General features: G+C 40.7%; 2 protein-coding genes across 2 annotated transcripts; one reads left to right on the plus strand and one right to left on the minus strand.

Annotated features, from left to right (window-relative positions):
- Positions 1-518: 518 nt before the first annotated feature.
- rnf44 (ring finger protein 44) lies at positions 519-11,626 on the plus strand. Its single transcript, XM_078289161.1, has 11 exons — positions 519-956; positions 1,691-1,883; positions 3,734-3,959; positions 4,198-4,317; positions 4,897-5,070; positions 5,218-5,379; positions 5,810-5,925; positions 6,312-6,399; positions 7,352-7,473; positions 7,579-7,678; positions 7,801-11,626. The coding sequence occupies exons 2-11, from the start codon at positions 1,777-1,779 to the stop codon at positions 7,861-7,863; spliced, it is 1,278 nt and encodes a 425-aa protein (XP_078145287.1). The 5' UTR covers positions 519-956; positions 1,691-1,776; the 3' UTR covers positions 7,864-11,626.
- A 538-nt stretch (positions 11,627-12,164) lies between these two features.
- On the minus strand, positions 12,165-19,923 carry faf2 (Fas associated factor family member 2). Its single transcript, XM_071903355.2, has 11 exons — positions 19,851-19,923; positions 18,909-18,977; positions 18,568-18,702; positions 18,111-18,187; positions 17,888-18,026; positions 17,510-17,595; positions 17,196-17,287; positions 15,946-16,123; positions 14,079-14,250; positions 13,772-13,915; positions 12,165-13,525 (listed from the first exon to the last, which is right to left on the minus strand). The coding sequence occupies exons 1-11, from the start codon at positions 19,911-19,913 to the stop codon at positions 13,343-13,345; spliced, it is 1,338 nt and encodes a 445-aa protein (XP_071759456.1). The 5' UTR covers positions 19,914-19,923; the 3' UTR covers positions 12,165-13,342.
- Between the last annotated feature and the right edge of the window lie 314 nt (positions 19,924-20,237).

Consider the following 20,237-nt stretch of genomic DNA (forward strand, 5'->3'; position numbering starts at 1 on the left):
TTAAGGGGGGAGTGCGCCAATTTACCATAACAAAGATGCTTAAGTTGAGGGGTTCCCAAACTTTTCATGTCAGTGAACCCCAAATGGATAAATATTAGACCGCGGCCCTCATTTGATTAGGTTGTTTCCTATGGAAAACTCATCTGAGATGATTTTGCACTTAGTTATTATTTAGAATAGAATTGCATAACTATACTGTAGGTGGTGTGATATCCACAGTGGAGACAGACAAACCTAAGGTCAGAGTGGTCATTCTTAATCGTTCACTCAGTGGGCTAACTTCTAGCACTGCAGTAATAGTGAAATTAATCAGTTTCTCATTTTGCTGGAGACCCCCGGAATCCTCTCTGGGACCCTGTTATGAAAAAGCCAAAATAACAATATGAGCTGCTTATTTTGATACATTGTAGCAAAGACTGTCTGGATGTCTGCTGTCTGTGATTGGTGCGTGTTTATTGGTCCGAAAGAAAAGAAGGCGTGGCTTCGTCATAACAATGCAGTTCAAGCAACATACACGCGCCAAGGAATGTTTTCAATTAAACATAAACTTTGAATCTTGCTAGCTATCGTTAGTGTCGTCGAGGTTTAACGGTATAACCTGCTCAGGTTAACTCTAGCATTAATGCCAATTAGCTGTCGATTTTGCGTTTTTTGGTAGAGAGCGGATTCCCCATGCAGTTGAGAACAATTGTTAGCTGGCTAAGTACAAAATAGCCAACGTCAAGCTAACGTTAGCAAGCTAATACCAGCTCAGCGTTTCAGAAAGTCGTTGAAATCCTATAAGAGGAAACAGCAGCCGAATAAGAGTCAACAGTTAACCAAACCGTTAACGTTACTTTCTAACCGATGACGTTAGTCGGCTAGAAGCAGCTGCATGCAAGGATAACTTGATGGGACACGACATTTCCGAAGCTGCCATCTCCCCTTCTCACCGAACAAGCAAACTAGCCAATAAAGTAAGCTTTGGGCTGTGTGCTGTTAACTAAGTCACATATTCAATGTTTGTGTCTGGCTGTGGTGTAACCTAAATACGTGGATCGAATATGCAATGATGCATGAACAAATTGTCCTAACCCTGTGTTAGCTGGCTGGCTAAATATCTTGCTAACAGTAACTGCAGCTGTTGGACAAAGCATTAGCTAGCCTAGCCTGGCTAAAGTTAGCTCTTCTTCAAGAAGGCACGTCGAATTTATCCTTATGATAGCGAACTAACGGTCGCGACGACGTTAATGTTTCTAAATGTTTTGCAATGATGTGTACAAGCCTCGTGCTTGTGTCTTAAAACTGTGTAACCGTGGCCGCTAAGTTGCATTGTTGCAAGCGGTCTTGTTAGCCTACCACCACATCTTTTGTTGTTGCTTTGTCTCTTGAGCACATGGCTTTCCATGTTTCTGTTCATGTAGGCTACAGCGACCCCTATTAGGCAAAAATGTCATTCTGTCACGCCGATTCTACCTCATTAGTTAAAGCTTTATGTTTCACCCTTGATGTTTTTTATATCCATATCGCACTGAGTGATTAAAATCAGTACTGTGACATTACTGTTATTATTATTATTATTATTTTTTTTACCTCACTTCATTCTGTAACGCCTAGACTGTGTGCCTTGTTTGATGGTCGTATGGTTAGCAAGCGGTTCCGTGGCACAAGAGACAGTGTTGTTGATTTGCGTATTGGTGTGTTTTTACAGGGTTAAGACAATCAGAGGCAACATACAAGTGCCTCCACTATACGGTTTCCTTTCCCAGAGCGTGACTCGTCTGCACGACGTCACCAATGCGACCATGGGAAATAGCAGTAAATAGGCTGCCACCAACAGCCCCCTTAAACCCGAGGAGGTTCCTTGGAGAGCCCTGTAACACCCCAGTGCATCTCAGGAGAAGGTAAAAACTCTCCCTATCTTTCCTTAATACCTTTTACTTTAGAGGTTGATCTTTATATTGCAGTATCTAATGTAGAAGTGTAAAAATGAGAGGTGAAATGGTTCTTGAATCTTGACACTGACCAAACTTCCTCTTGGGGTGCGGCTCAAGTTGCATTACCCATACGCCAAAAAAAGGCATCTTTTTTTTAAATGCTAAAACTAAAATTGGAAACAGTTGTTAGAGCTCAAGACAAAAACAATCTGTTGTTTAGCCGTACAATGTAATCACAACAGAAGTTTTCCTGCTTACCTCTGCTACTCATAAATAAATAGGCTATGTAAACGCACCATATGTCATTTTAATAATTTGACAGCATAATAGAACACCACACATTTATTGTAGATTTACCTAGATTGAATTATCTAGACTATTGACAAGGCAATGTATTAAACAATAGCAAAGACTGTTGTATGTAGACAAATGTATGTTGGCTCTAACTTTACAACTTTGGCTCTATGACAGCCTCAAGTTCCCATCTATAATGGCATGTTTAAGGCTTTCCAGTAGAGTCTTTTTCAGTAGAGTCTGACATGTTGCCACAGTGCAACATGTTCCCCAGTCTATACGCTACATAGCTACACCTGCCAACATTGACTCCTGAAAATAAGGGAGATTTTCTAGCACCATACACTCCCACCCCAACACACTTAAACACACACACACCAGTGATTCTTTTATAAAAACCAGAGACCAGATACTGTGCTTCATATTGGTATCAGACTCCCCTGTGTGAAAACTCGCATTATGATCACAGCTCTGTTTGCATTATAGACAGGCACAGTGGCCTAGACAAAAATGTTAGCCTGCTTTTGCGGTCAATAAAAACCATCAAGTAGGAATTGACGCAAGCTGGCTACAGTATGTAACTAACATGCCAGTGCATTATTATCATTATTATTATTATTAGTAGTATGATTGTTGTTATTATTATGCAAATAACAAATATACAACCTCCTTTGTGTTTGATGCATGTACTATTATATCCAAGATACTTTTGTCACAAATTACAACCATCTTTGACATATATTTTGATTGATATTCTCACATTTTCAGTGTGTTTTTAGCTGACACTATTGATCCTACTATGGTGCTTCTAGCTAGCCTGGTAAGACCATCCTGATCACATGACCTCACATTCTGTTTCGCTCCACGGATCAGTCTGGACTTCTAGCCGCCCACATCGATTTCAGTGGGCGGGAGTACTTGCCTTGACAGACAAACTCCTTCAGCCAATCAGCTCGGCGAAAACGTCTTTTCCGCCGAGAAACTCCACTAGTGCATACTCTTGTTCTTGTTTAATTGTTGTTATTGAATCTATTTCTGCAATAACTGCACTTATGGCTGTGTTTACTCTACTAACGTTAACGTTACCGCTCGTTGCTTCGGGAGACGCCATTACTGTTTTGCCAGCGGCGGCCTGTATTTCACGTCATCAACTACGACGCAGTCCCTGATTGGCCCGGTTACATTGTAATTTCAGGAAATCGATGTGGGCGGCTAGAAGTCCAGACTGATCCGTGGAGTGAAACAGAATGTGAGGTCACGTGATCAGGATGGTATTACCAGGCTAGCTTCTAGCTAGTTTGCAGTGGAAATTGACTAAACATAGTCTTTTTATACAAAGTTTTATGTGGGGTTAACAACCCTTTCATACCCATTCACTTTTAAATAGATACAACAATTGTATTAAAACACATTTAGATTATGTGACACCGTGCATCCCCTTAATAAAGATCCATTAAAAATGCTAAATGGAACGTCTTGAACCATCTGTGTTAATCATTGTTTTTTTCTATTTGATCTTGCAGCCCACCAGTGAGACGCCAGTGGGGCAGACGAGACAGACCTGTACTGCACACTTCCCTAGTCCAGGATGAGAACTTCCATCATCTGCTTTTCTTCCAGCATCAGCAACAGGTTCCTTTAGATGAGTCCAGACAATACAGCCACACCAGCACACCGCCACGCATGCTTCACCCTGCTGCTGCTCACCTGCCTCAGCAGAGCCCCATTATGGTGGATCTACATGACCAGGTAACAGAAGAAAAACTGGCTTTAACTTTGTGTTAGTAATGTATCTATTAAATATGATTTGCTGCCATGTCTGACCAAACGTTATTCAGTAACACACAAAATTCAAATATATGTGAGTTGTTGTTTAACAGTGTGTGATGAGTACATTTGGCAAAATAACTTCTTTTAGGCAGATTCTGAAGTCACCCCATCTCCCCCCCCCCCCCCTTTTTTTTAATTTTTTTTATTTTTTTAAAAGATGCACCAGGGATCCGTTCCAATATCATACACAGTTACGACGGTGACGACCCATGGATTTCCCATCCACACCGGGCAGCCCCTACCAGGGTGCAACACTCAGCAGCTCCCAGCATGCTCGGTAATGTTCAGCGGACAGCTCTCTCTGCTCTGCTGCCTTCCTCCTCCTGTGAGTTTGAAAAGGAAGAGCCCAAATGTCAGTGGCATCCATGTAGCACACCATACCAGCCATGCAATCTGTCACCGTTCATGACTAACCAATAAGCTGCTGCTGCTACTGTACATGATTTGTGGTTCCTACTTGATTTTAGCACAACAGAATTATTCAGCTCCATAAAACATAATTTTGTAATAAGTTCGGTTCATTTTTATTGGGGAAAAAAGTAGATGTCGGAATGATCTGACGATTGTGTTATTGAGTAGTCTAGTGTTTTAGTGATATTGTCTGTGCCTGGGATATTGTCTGTGCTATAGTTTTTATTTAATGCATTGCTTGTACACATGCTTAAAACATGCTTTCATTATAACTGCCTCAATGTGAATATTAAGAGCCAGATATCAACCTTTCTTTGGTTAGGCACAGGCTGCTACAAAGTGTTGATTTTAATGATTGATAAACAGGTGTGTTTGCTTTAAATATTTTCCTGAAGTTACACAAACTAACGTCTGCTCCTGTGTGTTTCTTGCTCTCTCTCTTCAGCTCATCCAGGCATGTACCATGCAGCATATGCCAGTGTCTTACCAAGCCTTTCCACCCCTGATCTCCAGCGAGCATTTTATATTGCACCCAACCCCCTCTGTGCCCCCTCACCAGCCGCCGCACCTTACTCCACTGAGCCAGTTTGTCCCTTTACAGCCTCAGCACCCACGCATGGTGAGTAGTCCACACTACATACAGGTTCATCAATAGAATCGCAGTCCCAGTGGATGCAAAGTGTAATCACTTTTAGTTTGCCAGGTTCCATACAAATGTTCAGTCTCATAGCAGTGTTTTCCTTGGTGCATCTCTCCCTCCCCTCAGCCTCTACAGAGGGTAGAGAATGAAGTGGACCTTAGAGGGGACCAGCACCCATTAGGGACCTTCTCTTACCCTCCCTCTCATCACCCACCAGCGATGCCTCCTTCTCTGCCCCTACAGTATCTTCCTCAAGAGCCTCTGCATCAGGAGCTGCCCTTTGGAGTGGTAAGGCAACCTCTAAGACATTTTTCAAACCTTTATTTTCCCTGGGAAATTTACAGCGCATACGCAATCTTTTTAAGCAATGACCTGCTTCACATTAATACAGTTTCACACATTCACACCACTACAACTACAGTCTTCTACTGTTGGCCACTGAGCAGCTCCACTGGATCAGTTGGGGGCTAACTGCCTTGCTCAAAGGCACCTTGGCAGTAGTTGTTGGGGGAGGAGAGAGTGTTTCTCATTCACTCTCCCCACCTAGATTTTCCAGCTGGTCCTGGTTTTCAAACCAACAACCTTCTGGTCACTTATTTACTGTTGAGCTTTTCTGCTGCTTGCCAGCATTATACAGCTCCGTGAAATAAAATCATTCGCCTGCATCACAGACTTCTGTTTGATATAATTCCATTAACTTGTGTGTGGTTCTTCTCAGCCATATCCCCACATGCTGCCCCGGCGAGTGAGTGGACAGAGATACCGGTTACAGCAACCTCTACCCCCTCCCCCACCCCCTCCATCCTACTACCCAGGCTTCCTCCCTTATTTCCTGTGAGTACCTCCAGTATGAACACACACACACTAGTCCTAAACATGGCTTTGCACTTTTAGCAGTCTTTATGGTGCCATTTATTTGCTTGGATGTAAAATTAATAATAATACTAAGTCACACAGTCGTTGAGTGTTCCAGTATGCTTGCCAGAAAACACTGTGGGTGGGGTTTAAAACCAGGCTTGTGTTATGCTGCCTTCTGGCTTTTGCCTCTCTACTTTTCAAAAATTAATGGAATAAAGGAGCAGGACAGAATGGATAATCAACTCTAGTTAACACGTATTGCTGGCAATCACAGTATAGTTGCTGCTTGCAATCACAGTGTGGCTGCAATGATTGTGTTAATGCTTGCTCAACCTGTTTTCTCTCTCTCTCTGTGTGCTTAGGTCAATGCTTCCTGTGCCTCCAACAGCAGTGGGCCCAGCCATCAGTCTAGACTTAGATGTGGATGACGTGGAGATGGAGAACTATGAGGTTAGTGTGGTGCCAGTCCACAACCGAAAACAGAACGGTGTCTGAATAATGGTTGTGATGTCTCGTTAATCATGTCATATACTGTGAGCCCCTTAAAGTGTAACTTCGGTATTTTGGAAAGGACCCTACAGAGAAATGAAACGTTTTTCTTTACCTTTCGCTTGATCCGGTCTGTGTGTAACTTCCTGCAACAACTCAACTCTCGCGAGACTTGGTTACACACAGATCCGATCAAGCGAAAGGTAAAGAAAAACGTTTCATTTCTCTGTAGGGTCCTTTCCATAATGTTGTCAGACACTTGTAATAACAATCTGAGCCTGTCAGTGGCAAAAACAAGCACTTTTAGTGGACGTACATTGACGGTGCGATTTGCCCCGTCGGATTACATTGTAGCTCGTTTTGCGGCTGCCGGCTGAAGCGATCTCGCTCAATACTGGACCAATTTCAAAAATTGTTGTCCCCTTTAGTCACTTAGACACAAAAAGATTGGAAAATAGGGTCCAGGTTGAAAAATACCAAAGTTACCCTTTAAGTTTCATGTTGTAAGTTTCAGTCATTACTTTATATGAAATGACACAGTGAATATGAGGTCAGAGGTGCAGATCGTCAGCTTTAATTTGAAGGTATATTCAGCAATTTAGAATGAACAGTTTAAGAACTACGGCTCTCATTGTATGTGGGTTCTGCTCTTTCAGGGTACTGACAGTATTTATACAGATTAGCATGTGTAATAAAGTAGTCATGTTTCTGTGTGTCAGAAATTCTTATTTATCAATGATTTGTAAAAGTCTGCAGTACGTAAATATCACCAGACTCTATTTTAATGTGTGACACTTTGCTCAAAATTATTTGGAGGCTGCATGGAGCACACCTCAGCGTCACTGTGTTATTTCACATCCAAAGTATTAAGCGTATTGAGCCAAAACATCATTTGCATTGTCTTCTCTCTCAGGCATTGCTAAATCTGGCAGAGAGGTTGGGCGAAGCAAAACCACGTGGACTCACTAAGGCAGATATAGAGCAACTTCCGTCCTACAGATTCAACTCAGAGAATCATCTATCCGAACAAACGCTGTAAGCTTTCCCTCAAGCCTTTGCAAAACCTGTTTGCATTCAGTTCATGTTTAATTTGAATCATTCACGTTCTTCTACATCCTCTCTTTTCTCTCCTCCCCTCAGGTGTGTTGTGTGTTTTAGTGACTTTGAGTGTAGGCAGCTACTTCGGGTATTACCTTGTAACCACGAATTCCACGCCAAGTGTGTGGACAAATGGTTAAAGGTAAGTTGATGCCAGTGTTATCGTTTAAACCACGCCCCATTATTCTCAGTACTTTGCATTAATACGTCAATATTCAATACTTCATGTGTTTATACTTCAACTTGGTTGCACTTGACTTCCAGACCAATCGCACTTGTCCTATCTGCCGAGCCGATGCGTCGGATGTACACCGGGAGGCGGAGTGAGAACTGTCTGTGAGTGCTTGACTGGAAAGCTGCGCACATCAGAGTCTGTCCCAAAGCTGGGGACACCTGCCACCTAACCTACGTCCTCCAGTAAATATAGCTTACCAACCCACTACTCCTGCCCCTACCTAAATAATAAGCAATCCAGGATTGTTTCTGGAGCCTGTCGTACCTCTGCTGTGCTTCATTGTCTGAGTCTCATGAAACCCACTGCCTACTGCAGCCTATAGCCAGAGTTCTGGGATCGCCAGCCACTTCTTTCTCTGCCCCCTTGTTGCAGATTCCAAAGATTTTCCCTACAATGCATTGTTTGCTGCTTTTGTTTACAGGGTTTCATTTTTATCTAGCGGTTTTGGTTGTGGTATTCATGGATAGCAGGAGTCCTGCATTGGGAGAGGATAGAGGTGAGTCGGGGGCCTGGAGGATGATAGGCTGGACACCTTGTGCAATTAGCAGAAAAATAATAGGAATACTTCAACATGGGTATCTGTGTTTGGAGGCAACGCCTGACCATCATAGATGCATGTTTGTGTAGGTGTTGGGCAAAGTGACTTGTTAATAATGTATGTTCTGCAATAATGTATTGATCATTTCAATAGTTTTACCCCTTTTTCGTTTTAGATTTGCCAATGCTATTGTGAAAGTGTGACTTGCTGTGGTTAAATACCGATTCTGTTAAGCCTGAGGTTATGGACTGCAAATGATGGGACATGCACCTGTGGGGTGTCTCCTACCCCAGATAATCCACTCTGAAACACAGATCTGGACGAGAGCAGTCATGGATTAATGGACGGAAAGGAGACGACGAGGCGGTGAGGTAGAGGTTTCTTTGAGGAGGGCACTCACTTGCTCAGCAAAGTGAGCGGAGGGCACAGAGGACTGCTTCTTTTCGAGGTCATCTGGCATAACTGCACAAGTGCTACACCCATCCTCCACGTCAGCATTGTCCCTCTGGCAAGTGTGTACGCGCGTGTGCATATTTTGTGTGTGTGTGTGTGTCCTGTTCACAGAGCCGATGCATTGTGTAACCACTGGATACAGGGCAGCATGCTAGGATTTGCATGGACTGTTGATTCAGACTAGCAATATTTTAATCAAGCATTGCCACCAAATTTATCAAATTCAAGAAAAAGAAAAGACAAAGAAGCATACTAAAAGAACTGCTTGCTTATTCAGAGAGCGCCATGAGGGAAGGCTAGCATGTGGTTCCACCTTGACAGCAGTTAAGGATGGGAGTCCTCATCTGACGGCTACGCTGATGCCGGAGAGTTCTGGAGGCCTGTGCAGAAAGCAATATGTGCAGTGAGTGGCGAGTTTTAAATGAACATTTTCTTCCCCTTTTAGGAAGACTGGGCTTTTTATTTCTTTGTTTGTGAGCCAAATATCCAATATACAGATATAGCCTACTGTTCAAGATTTCAGATCTGCCTTCTTATGACCTTGACAAGCACAAACCTATTACTAATCTTAAAAAAAAAAAAATCCTTTGTCATTTCCACTTGTTTTAAAAGTATGCTGTTTTTAAAAGGTGTTTATTTATTGGTTTTATCCTCTAGAGAAAATACATTGAAGGAAACAGTTGGAGCACTAACATTGTTTGTGTATGGTATGTGATATATTCTGGCAACTTGGTCAGGTCATTGTCTTAGGCCATGGTAATGGTGTTGTAAAAGAGAAATTGTATGTATAGCTTCAGTGTGAATGCTTTTAGATAAATGTTTGAAGACAGAAGAATGTTGAAAACCCTTGTAGAAGTCACTGGTGACACTCCACCGTGTGCCGGCTGTCTGTATCCCACGGTGATCAGGAAGGGATTCAAATGACACGCTCAGAGCCGGAGTGTTCAGTAGTGTAGATACACTGTTAGACTTCTAGTTCCCTGCTTGTGTTCACACTTAAAAAAAACCCAGGATATATTTAGGGCGGGGGTAAAGAGAAACAAATGAATTTTTGCTCTGGATTCACTCCTGTCTATAACTGCCCCAGTAAGCACTAATAGGCAGTTGTAACCTTTGCTTTCATGTGTAAAGAGATCTTGCCTTTTCTTTACTTTGTTTTTTTTTTTTTCTTAAAGCGAATGTGAGTCTTTGACGTGTGTGCCACCTTCAAGAAAAAAAAAGCCATTTAATGAGTTAAACCCACAGCTTTGAGAATTAACCTATGTGTACATATCTATTCGCTGGCATATATTGTAAGTTTAAAAAAAATCACTCAGGGCCTCTCGGTATATAAAAATAAAGGAAAACAGTCCATTTCAAATGGAAAGGATGCCATGAAAGGGGTATATTTGAATTTAGTTGGTCGTTTTCCTCAGACCATGAATAATTTAATGTAATCAATTCTAATATTCTGTTTTGTCAGGAGTAGTAGATATTACATCATTTAAAGACAGGCATGCAAGAAAAAAGATCAGTAAAGATGTTATGAATATTCACAGAAAAGAGGCAATGTATACACTGCAACTCATTACAAGTGTATTATTCAAACCTGTTTAACTTTTGTTCTTGTACTCGAACCACATGTTCAAACATAGCGGTTGTGATCCCATTTCTAAATGTGCCATGGTGCACACTATCCTACCTAAGTCACTTCCAAAACTACTTCAAAGGTGTTTGCATGACTTAACAAAAAAAAAAAAAACAACGTTAAACAAGCGTGTTATAAGTGGAGGATATCTAGAAATCTGGTGGGGACCTATTTAATGGTGCACAATATGCATGCTTGTCGACCAGATCCCAACTGATTTTTAGCTCTAGTTGGCTTTGGGTTCTGGGGGTTTGGATCTTAATGCTCAGCTGATAACTGCCATGCATTGTACTGCACACATTTGTAATAGAACTGAATGACTACAAGATTTTATTGCGCTAACTTCATTTTATAGGAGAAAAAAAAAACACTGAAAAAAAAAAAACTGGTCTTGAACCCAGGATTTGAAAATTCTTGAATACATTGTGTTAATGTTATTGCCCTAATGACTGAAAATTACATGCTCTGAAACTACTGTAGTTTATCAAAAGCCATAGTGAAAAGGTGCTAGATGTTCTGCTTTAGGTATGATAACTCTCACTTGCGTGAATGCAATAGTTTGTCATGGATCCCATGTATTCTTAAAGCATGTTATACTAATACCCCTAAACAATGTCAGTGAAAATCAATATAGTTTAAGGAATAAAAAAATAAAATGTTGTCATACTTATTTCAGTGTAGTACTGTATCTGCCTATCGGGCTCTTGCTCTCAGTGTATCAATATCTTAAAATGTATTGTTCACATCTAGATACCTTCACTTAAATTTTAGCACTATTATTTTTGGGAGTAAGTATTTAATTGACAATATCCAGCTACCCTATTAAATAAAATGAAAAGAGAACCTCCCATTAAGGCCTAAGTAATCACAAACTTTTAAGAAGACAACTGAGAATAGAGTCTTGTAGTCTTTCTGTTAAAAAGAATTATTGAATAATCTCACAGCTTGTGTGGTGCAAAAATGTGTTCCAATAAGCAGCTAAAATTTATTTAGGATTTGTGATTGATTGCTCCGTAGATGCCATATATTGTTTACCAATGATTTTTGCTGTGGTGGGATAGTGGTTTACTGTTCTTACTCCCCCTGGCCTCTAGGGGTCCTTGCCTGAACACCAGACTACCCACCCGCCAACAGAGCCAGGGGCATGTGTTCTGTGTTAGGCAGATATTTTGCTTTGGTACTTGCACATTTACAGTTACCTCATTTTTTCCATGTTTGTATTGGGGGTGGGGGGGTGGGGTGAGAAAACAACTAATATATATTATATATAGGAAATGGTTCTTAATGTTATAATTTTTCATTCCATTGGAATCATATTGTTTGTAGCATTTAACATAACTAGTTATAGTGTATTATATATACATCTGTATACTGTTTGAAATTTTTAAGATTTGTACTTTTTTTAAATGAAAGTTGCTAGTTATGCTTTACCAAGTAGTGCAATCATATTTTTTTTTTAATTGTTGTGGCTGATTTGAGAGGGTTGTTCACTAATAAATGTATGATGTATACCAATATCACACTTGTGTCAGTATCTTATTTGACTTAAGGTATTCAAAGGTTAAACAAAAATGAAATGCTTAAGTCATTCTCAAAATTACCACCTCCACTAATGTCACTCCCATCAAAATTATAGCTTACTCTCAGCATTTCTTCCATTCATAGGCGGCTATCAAATCAGTCATAACATTTACACGCAGGTGAAGAGAGAAAAGGTGCTGGTACGCCTCATTACCACAAGCTTGAGTGCAAGTGCTGTACATTCTCAATGAATCCACATTTTTAAAATGTTTTAATTTATAGTTGGAAAATTACATCTTTACATGACGAGCCCATTCAGATGTTAGACAGGCAAAATAGGCATCTATGAATAACCACAGGCACACTATGGGCGGACTCGTACTATACTAGATACAGCCACATGTAAAAGCTGTGGCTTCCTTTCAATATTGTATTTTTAAACTTCGTTATGAGCTTGAGGCAGTCCGCCTCTTACATAGCAACCAACCTGCATTTGGTCATTTTATGACACAGAAGAGTCAACTTGTTTGCATAAAAAAAGAACAAAAACAAATGTTAAGTACGGTGAATCTCAGGTTTGTTCTTAAATATCTAACCTATATACAGGGCATGGCTCATTTGAAACAGGGTTCCCACATTTCCTTTATGTCCAAATCCACCAACCTGCTCCCTGAAGTATTACATTTGCTCTCCACAGAACATGGATTAACAATCACAGCAGTGCCAAACCCAAGTTACACCAGTTCTATGCTTCTCAGTCACTGTGGAGAAAGCACATGTGCAAACTTAAGGCAAAAAGGGTGTTGAATTGGGACAAATGGATCAAACATCATGTCTTTAGTTTGTCTGGCTTTAACGATAGCACAAAGAAATAGCCTTGGAATTCACACCATCGCAAGAATCCATACATATCCAATATCCATGCTGCATCCTACACGTATCACTTACTGTACAAGCAGCCTCCCTCAGTTGCCCAGACATGAATTAATTTGGAATCCGATTCCGGTTTTGCACATAAGCTAAGCTACTGTTTCAGTACATTTCAGCACATAATTAATCCTTTGGTGCAACAGTTACGGGAAAGGAAGGACAACTGGCTTTGAGAAGAGTAAACAGGTAGCTAGATACAGATAATGGAAAACAAACTCCTTCACCCTCACAGATACAAAGATGATGAGTTCAAGGAAAGACTTCAAGAAGCAATATTTATTCGATAAAATTCAAGACTTTCCAGGCTATTGGGAACCCTGTAAACACAACCAAATAAGGACTGGATGCAGGGCGGTTTAAATTTTTCCAGGTTAGGATTTTATCTCAGTGATCCCTTGTGCATAATGGCCATTTAACAAAAGAAGAAAAAGGGAAAAAAAAAAAGGAGATGGGTGGGGGTGGAGAAAAATGCGTTTTCCACGTAGAGGAGGTGTGCAATCTGTTAATCGTCCGTAAGGTCCTGAACAAAAAGGACCTCGGAGCGGCTAAGTCCCGCCTCTTTCAGTGTGGGTGGGTTGGGCTGCTCCTCGGTTGGAAGGCAGGGCAAGACTCGGCGGGGGAAGTTTGTGACTATCTGAAACTTCTCTGGGGTTTCTTTCAAAGAGAAGAGGAAGTCATATATTACCTGGGAAGGAAAGAAATATGTAAGTGAGCACTCTGATATGGTGTTCAGTGACATAAGAAATGCAACACTTATCCATAATGATGTGATGATACCCTCTCTGGTGCCATGAAACACAACAAAATTAAGCATTACTTAAACTACTGGACTTAGCAAACGCTTAACGGTTTGATTAGAAGCTTATTAAAATTAATTTTAATTATCCATCCATGGCACTGTATGCATGGCCTTGATGACTTTGGTCCTCACCGTCAGAGACTGCCCGAAGAGGAATCGTCTCTCTACTCGTGTGTCATTGGGCAACTTAAACACTATTTTGACACTGTCTGGATCATCTGCAGGCGGCTCTGGAGGAAGACATTCTGACTTCCTCTCCTTCTCCTCCTCCAGCGTCTACAGCCATACAACAGACATTGTCACAACATGAATCAAATTAACTCAAATTTTAAAAAAAGAACATCACTACATTGAGTCGTCAGTCCCAAAAAAGAACACCGATTAGTTTAAATCTCTGCGTAGGTGGGTAAATAGAACACAAAAGGAAAAGATGTCTCACCCGTCGTCTCCTCTCCTCAGCAAGAGCGCTCTGTCGGACCTTCTCCTCCTCTTGCCTCACCTGCTCCTCTTCCTCCCTCTTCTTTCGGTCCTTCTCCTGGTCGGCACGGAGGGAGGCCAGATAGGCTTCGTCCTGCTGCTGCCTCAGCACTTGGGTCTGGTTCCTCTCCTCCCTGAAACAAACATATGACTCTGTACTTGTACACCAACAACCTATGCTGGTACACCAACAATCTGGGGCATCAAACCAAGGATGATTTAGTGTCGTTCTGCTTCAGTTCCAGTGAATTGAACTTTTGCTTAAAGGTAGTTTACCTTTTCTCTATAGAGATATAAAGTAATGTGATTAATCAGGCCCAACCTGTAACTGCAGTATGGTAGTTGAAACTTTTACATTTAGGGCTAAAAATGTTTGTAATGTTTGAAAACCCCCCAAAAAATAAACCTGTAGTTTGAGTTAAAGAATATTGCCAGAATATTATAGTACTGCATTCTTCACTATCAAAATTGAACACATGAAAAACAACCAGTTTTAATATTACAACACACTCATTTTCTAAATGTAACTATTTTTTAAATGTCCCTGGCAAAACAAAAAATGAGTGGCTGGTAGAATTTGAGCATCCACTAGCCCTTGTGGATGATGGCTCTGGATCAACTGAGGCATTAGAATCCTTAAATAATGTTGACCCAATAAAGTTGTTCATTTCTTGTCTCAGCATTATTTCACTTTGGTTGAAGGTTTGGTCTGTTAGCACTGCTGCCTCACAGCTAGAAGGTCCTGGGTTCAAATCCCGGCCCTGGTCCTTTGTCTGTGGAGTTTGCATGTTCTCCCTGTGTTTGTGTAGGTTTCCTCCCACAGTCCAAAAACATGCAAGTCAGGTGAATTGAAGACTCTAAATTGCTCTATATCTGTTAGCCCAGCGATGGACTGTCTTTTGTTTGCATCCTGTATCACTTTGTGATAGGTAGGTAGGCTCATTCTCTGTAAAGTCCTGTGTGAAATGCTTTGTGATGAAGGGCTATATAAACTTGACTAGCACACATGTCCAGACAGGATCATGAACAATAAACTACCAATACTACCAATGCCCCAGGTTATCTTAAAGTATGTTTTAAAGATCCAGTGCAATGATTTCAACTCAGTCAAGAAACATTTGATGTTGATTTCTGTAGGTGTAGGTGACATCATCTGTTTGATTCTATTGAAACCAGAAGGAGGGTTTTTCCAAAAGAAAAAGAAAAAAATTTCTGCAATGCTGACAGTTTCAATGTAAAGTTAATGTAAAATTACCCTATTGGGTAACTGGTCCTTTGTTAAATTATACCATGAAAATCAGAAATGTAATTCTTCTTGCACTGGACCTTTTAAAAACAGTCTAAAAAAACATACTTCTAACAAAAAAAGTCAAAAACCTTTTTGTTGCAAAGACATACTTTAGTGAGACCACTTCCCCAAGGTACACCAAATTTCTCAAACCTTGAAAATGTCACAACGCAGATCATGATAACCACAGGAGAGCTAATGAACACAGTGAACAACTGGAATGAGCCCACTTCATGTAAAGTTCGAGGTTAAGGTTAACAGTTTATCAAATTAAACTGCAGTGGCATTTATGTCAAATTTATGTACGTTGATATTAGATCTTTGCAAAATCTCTCAGCACACCTGAGCTCTCCGAAAAACACACTTCTGCCTCAAGGAAGGATGGACTGAACTCAGTTACCAATCCTAGGGTGTCACATTATGAGCTTCCATGCCAACCCCAAAACAATCATGATGTGTAACTTCCAATCATTCCCCTATGTAAATGGAAGGTCAGGTGTCTGAAATCAAGCAATCCATTGAGTTTAATGAGCCTCCCTACCGTTCAAGGCGCTCCGACATCAGATATGTTTGGTTGGCATCCATGATGAAGGTGAGCTGGTTGATGAGGTCCTCTGGCTGGATGAGGCCCTCAAGTCTGCCGACCACTGTCATCTTACGGTCCTTCAGCATGATCATGGCCAGGAACGGGTAGGTGTTCTCCCGCAATGCCTGGGACACTGAAACAAACCCAACAAACAGGACCCATTACATAACTTCTTAATCAGACACGGTCGTCCTCTGATCACTGTAGCAGTGGGCGATATTTGTAACAGTATATATCACAGTATAGTTGTTTTTCCTGGTAATTTATACCCTGAGGGAATGCCTGTATTTTGCCGAGGGTTCAACAGTGCAGTTACTTTAACTTTTTGTTTTTGTTAATTTAAGGGAAGGTATCAATTAAGTATTCTGCCTTTTGTATTTGGAACACTTTTGGGTAAAACTGAAACAAAAGAAGCTTACAATATTCGTACAACATTTGATGATAATTTCCTGCTCAAAGTCTGACTTTTTATAACCAAATTATGGCCACGTCATGAAAGATGCCCCCCTCTTATATACAATCGCTTCATTGTTCTGTTGGCTTTCACTTTTTTCCACGGAAATTAGGAGGGGAGCTTGTTTCACTTTCGCTTCACTTAAGTTTCATGTCTGCTTAGGCCCACATAAACAATTACACACAGGTGCTACAGCAGCCCTACATATGTGTTTTCAGCAATTTCGCTGAACTACTTTGAAAACTACTTTATGTTAAGTCTATAAAACGTAAATACCCAAAGGTTGTTTGCTTCCAGCTTTTCTGGCTCATCCGGAAGAAATGATATGGGCAAATCTGAACTGTAGCACAGATTTCTACCAGTGAATCTTTTCCACTGGTAAACCGCCCACCACAAAATCACTGAATGGAAGAATTACTAGAGATGGATGAGGAATGAGCTTATCCATCTAGTACTACATAGTAGCAATGATCCAGTAGGTATGAGCTCAAACAATCCAAATCACGTTTGATCAGAAGATTTTTTTTTTTTATTTGGATAAAAGACAGCTGACACTAAACCGATGAATATACACTGACATTATTGATATTCATATTGATCAGAACATCCCTTCTCCATACAGCTGCTGGTAAGGAGTTAGGTAAATTCAATCCATTGTGCATTTTGACTCCTGCCTTTATAATCATAAGACATGTTATAATAATAGCTGCCAGGAAACACAAGATTGGTACATAGTAGTAAATGTATCTACCTCTGTATCCCTCAGGCTTGGTGGTAGAGCATGCCCAAAAGAGCATTCGCGTGTTGAGGAAGGCTATGACCTCTTCTGTACATAACGTCGAGCTAGAAAGTGAGAAATCAGTAGAACAAAATAAATTATTCAACAGAGCACAATGTTTTTATGTGCACATGGTTAGATAAATCAAAAAATATTAGCCTATACTTTCATATTAAATTGAAGCTTATGTGCCTTCACAACATGCGGCACAGAGACTGTTCTGATAGCCTGGTGCTATGTAACAAATCACAATGTCTGATGTTCGGGCATCAAAACAAATAACATACCGGCAGAACTCGTCGGTGTCTTGGTGATCCTCCCCATGAAGGTACACTAACAAGTAGCGGAGCTCGCGTTTGGCATCATTCAGTGCCTACGTGTTTCAGGGTAAACAAAAGCAATGCAACATATTGGAATTTCACCTTGCTCAGCATTTTGTGGTTTGTGAAGCAAGGATAACGCAACATCCATATCATGTTTGTTAGCAAAATATTTTTTTTAAAATTCTGTAACATGTTGAGATAGGTAATAACTTTGTCGTGTCATTTCTGCTTACATTAATTCACCCATTTTAAGAACAGAACGACTGGCAAACGGGATCTAAAAATCCCATGAATTTTTGCCATAGGAAATGATGACAACACTTCACAAGCTTGTGAACTCACCTGGCTGTATGTTCCCTGGTAAAATACAGGATGTGACCGACCATACTTCTCCTCAAAGCTATGAATAAAGGACACAACATCTCCGACAGGGTCTGTGACACGACCACGAGGATCTGGCCTGATGAACCGCAGGGCAAACCTTTGAGAAAAAAAAAGACATTGTGTAATCAATTATCCTCATCTATCCAGAGGTTCTAAGTGTCATTCAAAGTGCATGAATTACCTGAATATGTCCAGAAGTGTGTAATATGTAAATCTGAAAGGTAGCATTATCAAGTAGTAACTCCATCCTAGTAATCCCTGAAAAAACATTGGGGAGAAACAACAAAATGCGATTAAAAACGAAGCCACTTGGACTGAACTTTCCTTTAAAGATTGACTTCTTAAACTATGGTCCAAAGCGGAACAACCCTGGCTTTAACGTAGCATCTAGTCACTGTAGCCTATTTATTATGTCAAAATAATGTCTGAGTGACAACATTGTCCAGAAAAATATGGATTGATCAAGATCAAGTGTCTCCTTTACAATGTGGTTTTGTGGCAAGCCGGAAGAATATTTTTACACAATATTGTATCAAGAATCCCATATCTTCTATTGTGGAGTAAAAATATTGTTACACCCCCATACGACAACAGTCAGTTTCATTCTAATGCACATACATGAAAGCCTGTAGACCTACCCTGGGTTGTGGCCTCGAGACGATGTAACTATATACTCTATGGTCTGCTGTATTGACCTGTAAGGGTCTGGATGGTGGAGGGTTAAACACACTGGGAACTCCTTCCTGTTCATTGAGTCTGTCTTGTACTGCAGCCTGAAACACAAAGGATCACTGTGTTAGCCCATCAGGCCTACATTAACTACTTCAACAAACCAGAAAAAAAATGAGGATGAAGCAAAGCAAGGCAACACACTTCACACTGTCTGTATAGGCTACATGACAAACAGACCCATGACAATGCATTTGTATATTCTCAGTGACTTTAACACCATGCTTTAACCTGTCATATGTGATCTTACCTCTATATTCCAATTATGCTGTTCTAATGTACGACGACATTGGTCCATTGATTCCAAACCAGTCAGGTCCTGCCGGATAGGAAAAGAAAATCAGACTGCAGGCCTTTACGCTTGAAAACGATTGAATCTGATATAGACTCAGATATTTGGTGGCTTACTAGCAACTGGTTTGCTGTCAAGTTCTCCATATGATCAGCAAGAATAGTATAAATCTAGCTCGGTTAACAAAATTAAACACACAAGGGAATTGAGTTGTTTAACTATTTAGCTATATAGCTAGCTAACCTGGCAGCTAACGTCAATTTGTAGAAACAAAATTCGTTAACCCCAAGTAGCATAGGTGACGTTAGCTTTCTGAGTAATCGAGCGATTTTAATGGTTAGCTAACTGTCCACTAGGATAGTTAGCAAGCGAAAGACGGGAGGGGAAGAAAAGTTATAGGTAGCACATATAACGTTACAAAAATCTACTTAGAAAACTTTAACAATTTAGTGTTATAGCTGATAACAGCACAACAGTTGTGTGTCGCTGACAAACTCAACTGTCAGTTCATGATTTCCAAGCTAATGTTAACTTAGCAAATGTTTGATAGCTAACGTTAGCGTCAGGGGTAAAGTTAATGTCGACGTTAAAAACGCAGTCTGGTTAATAGGGGTTCACAAAGTTCGATCATTTTCTCTCAACAGTAAAAAGTATATATGTTATTCTGGCCCGCTAACTCGTTAGCTGGATTAGCTAATAGCTAGCTCTGCTAGCGTTAGCAGAGCTGTGGTTCAAGTTGACGGGTATCGTTAGGGGGCTGGGGTATCGAAGTTGACTGTGCAAAAAAGCGTTTTAACAGACATGGCTTTCATTGTATACAATAATTTAGTATACGCGATAATTTATTAACACATGAGGTTTAAATCAGAAACATGTTAGTGTTGAATTTAGGCTGTCTACCTGAAATTGGAGGAGTTTTTCGGTCTGCGCCTGAGATAATTCTTGCTCCTCTGGCGCCGCCATCTTACCTCGCCAATCATCTAGCAAGGCGTAACGTTACCGACGTCAACTTTCTTTCCCGGTGCTGCCTCTGTTGTCAAGACCACTGCTGGCTACTGCCGCCTATCTTTCAGGATGTGACCAGGAGGATCAGTGCTCAGAAGATGCTACACATCACTGACTAGTACTAACTGTAACCAGGGATTATAGTGTGTTTGTGTGTGTATTTGGGGATTTACGGATTTACCCATAATGTATCATCTTATTACATCATAGCAGTGAGTATCAAACCGATAATATAATACTTCCATGTATCAAACTGGCTATGCCTCCCTTTCCTAAAGACTT

This window comes from Centroberyx gerrardi, chromosome 16 (assembly GCF_048128805.1).
Source record: "Centroberyx gerrardi isolate f3 chromosome 16, fCenGer3.hap1.cur.20231027, whole genome shotgun sequence".
NCBI lineage: Eukaryota > Metazoa > Chordata > Actinopteri > Beryciformes > Berycidae > Centroberyx > Centroberyx gerrardi.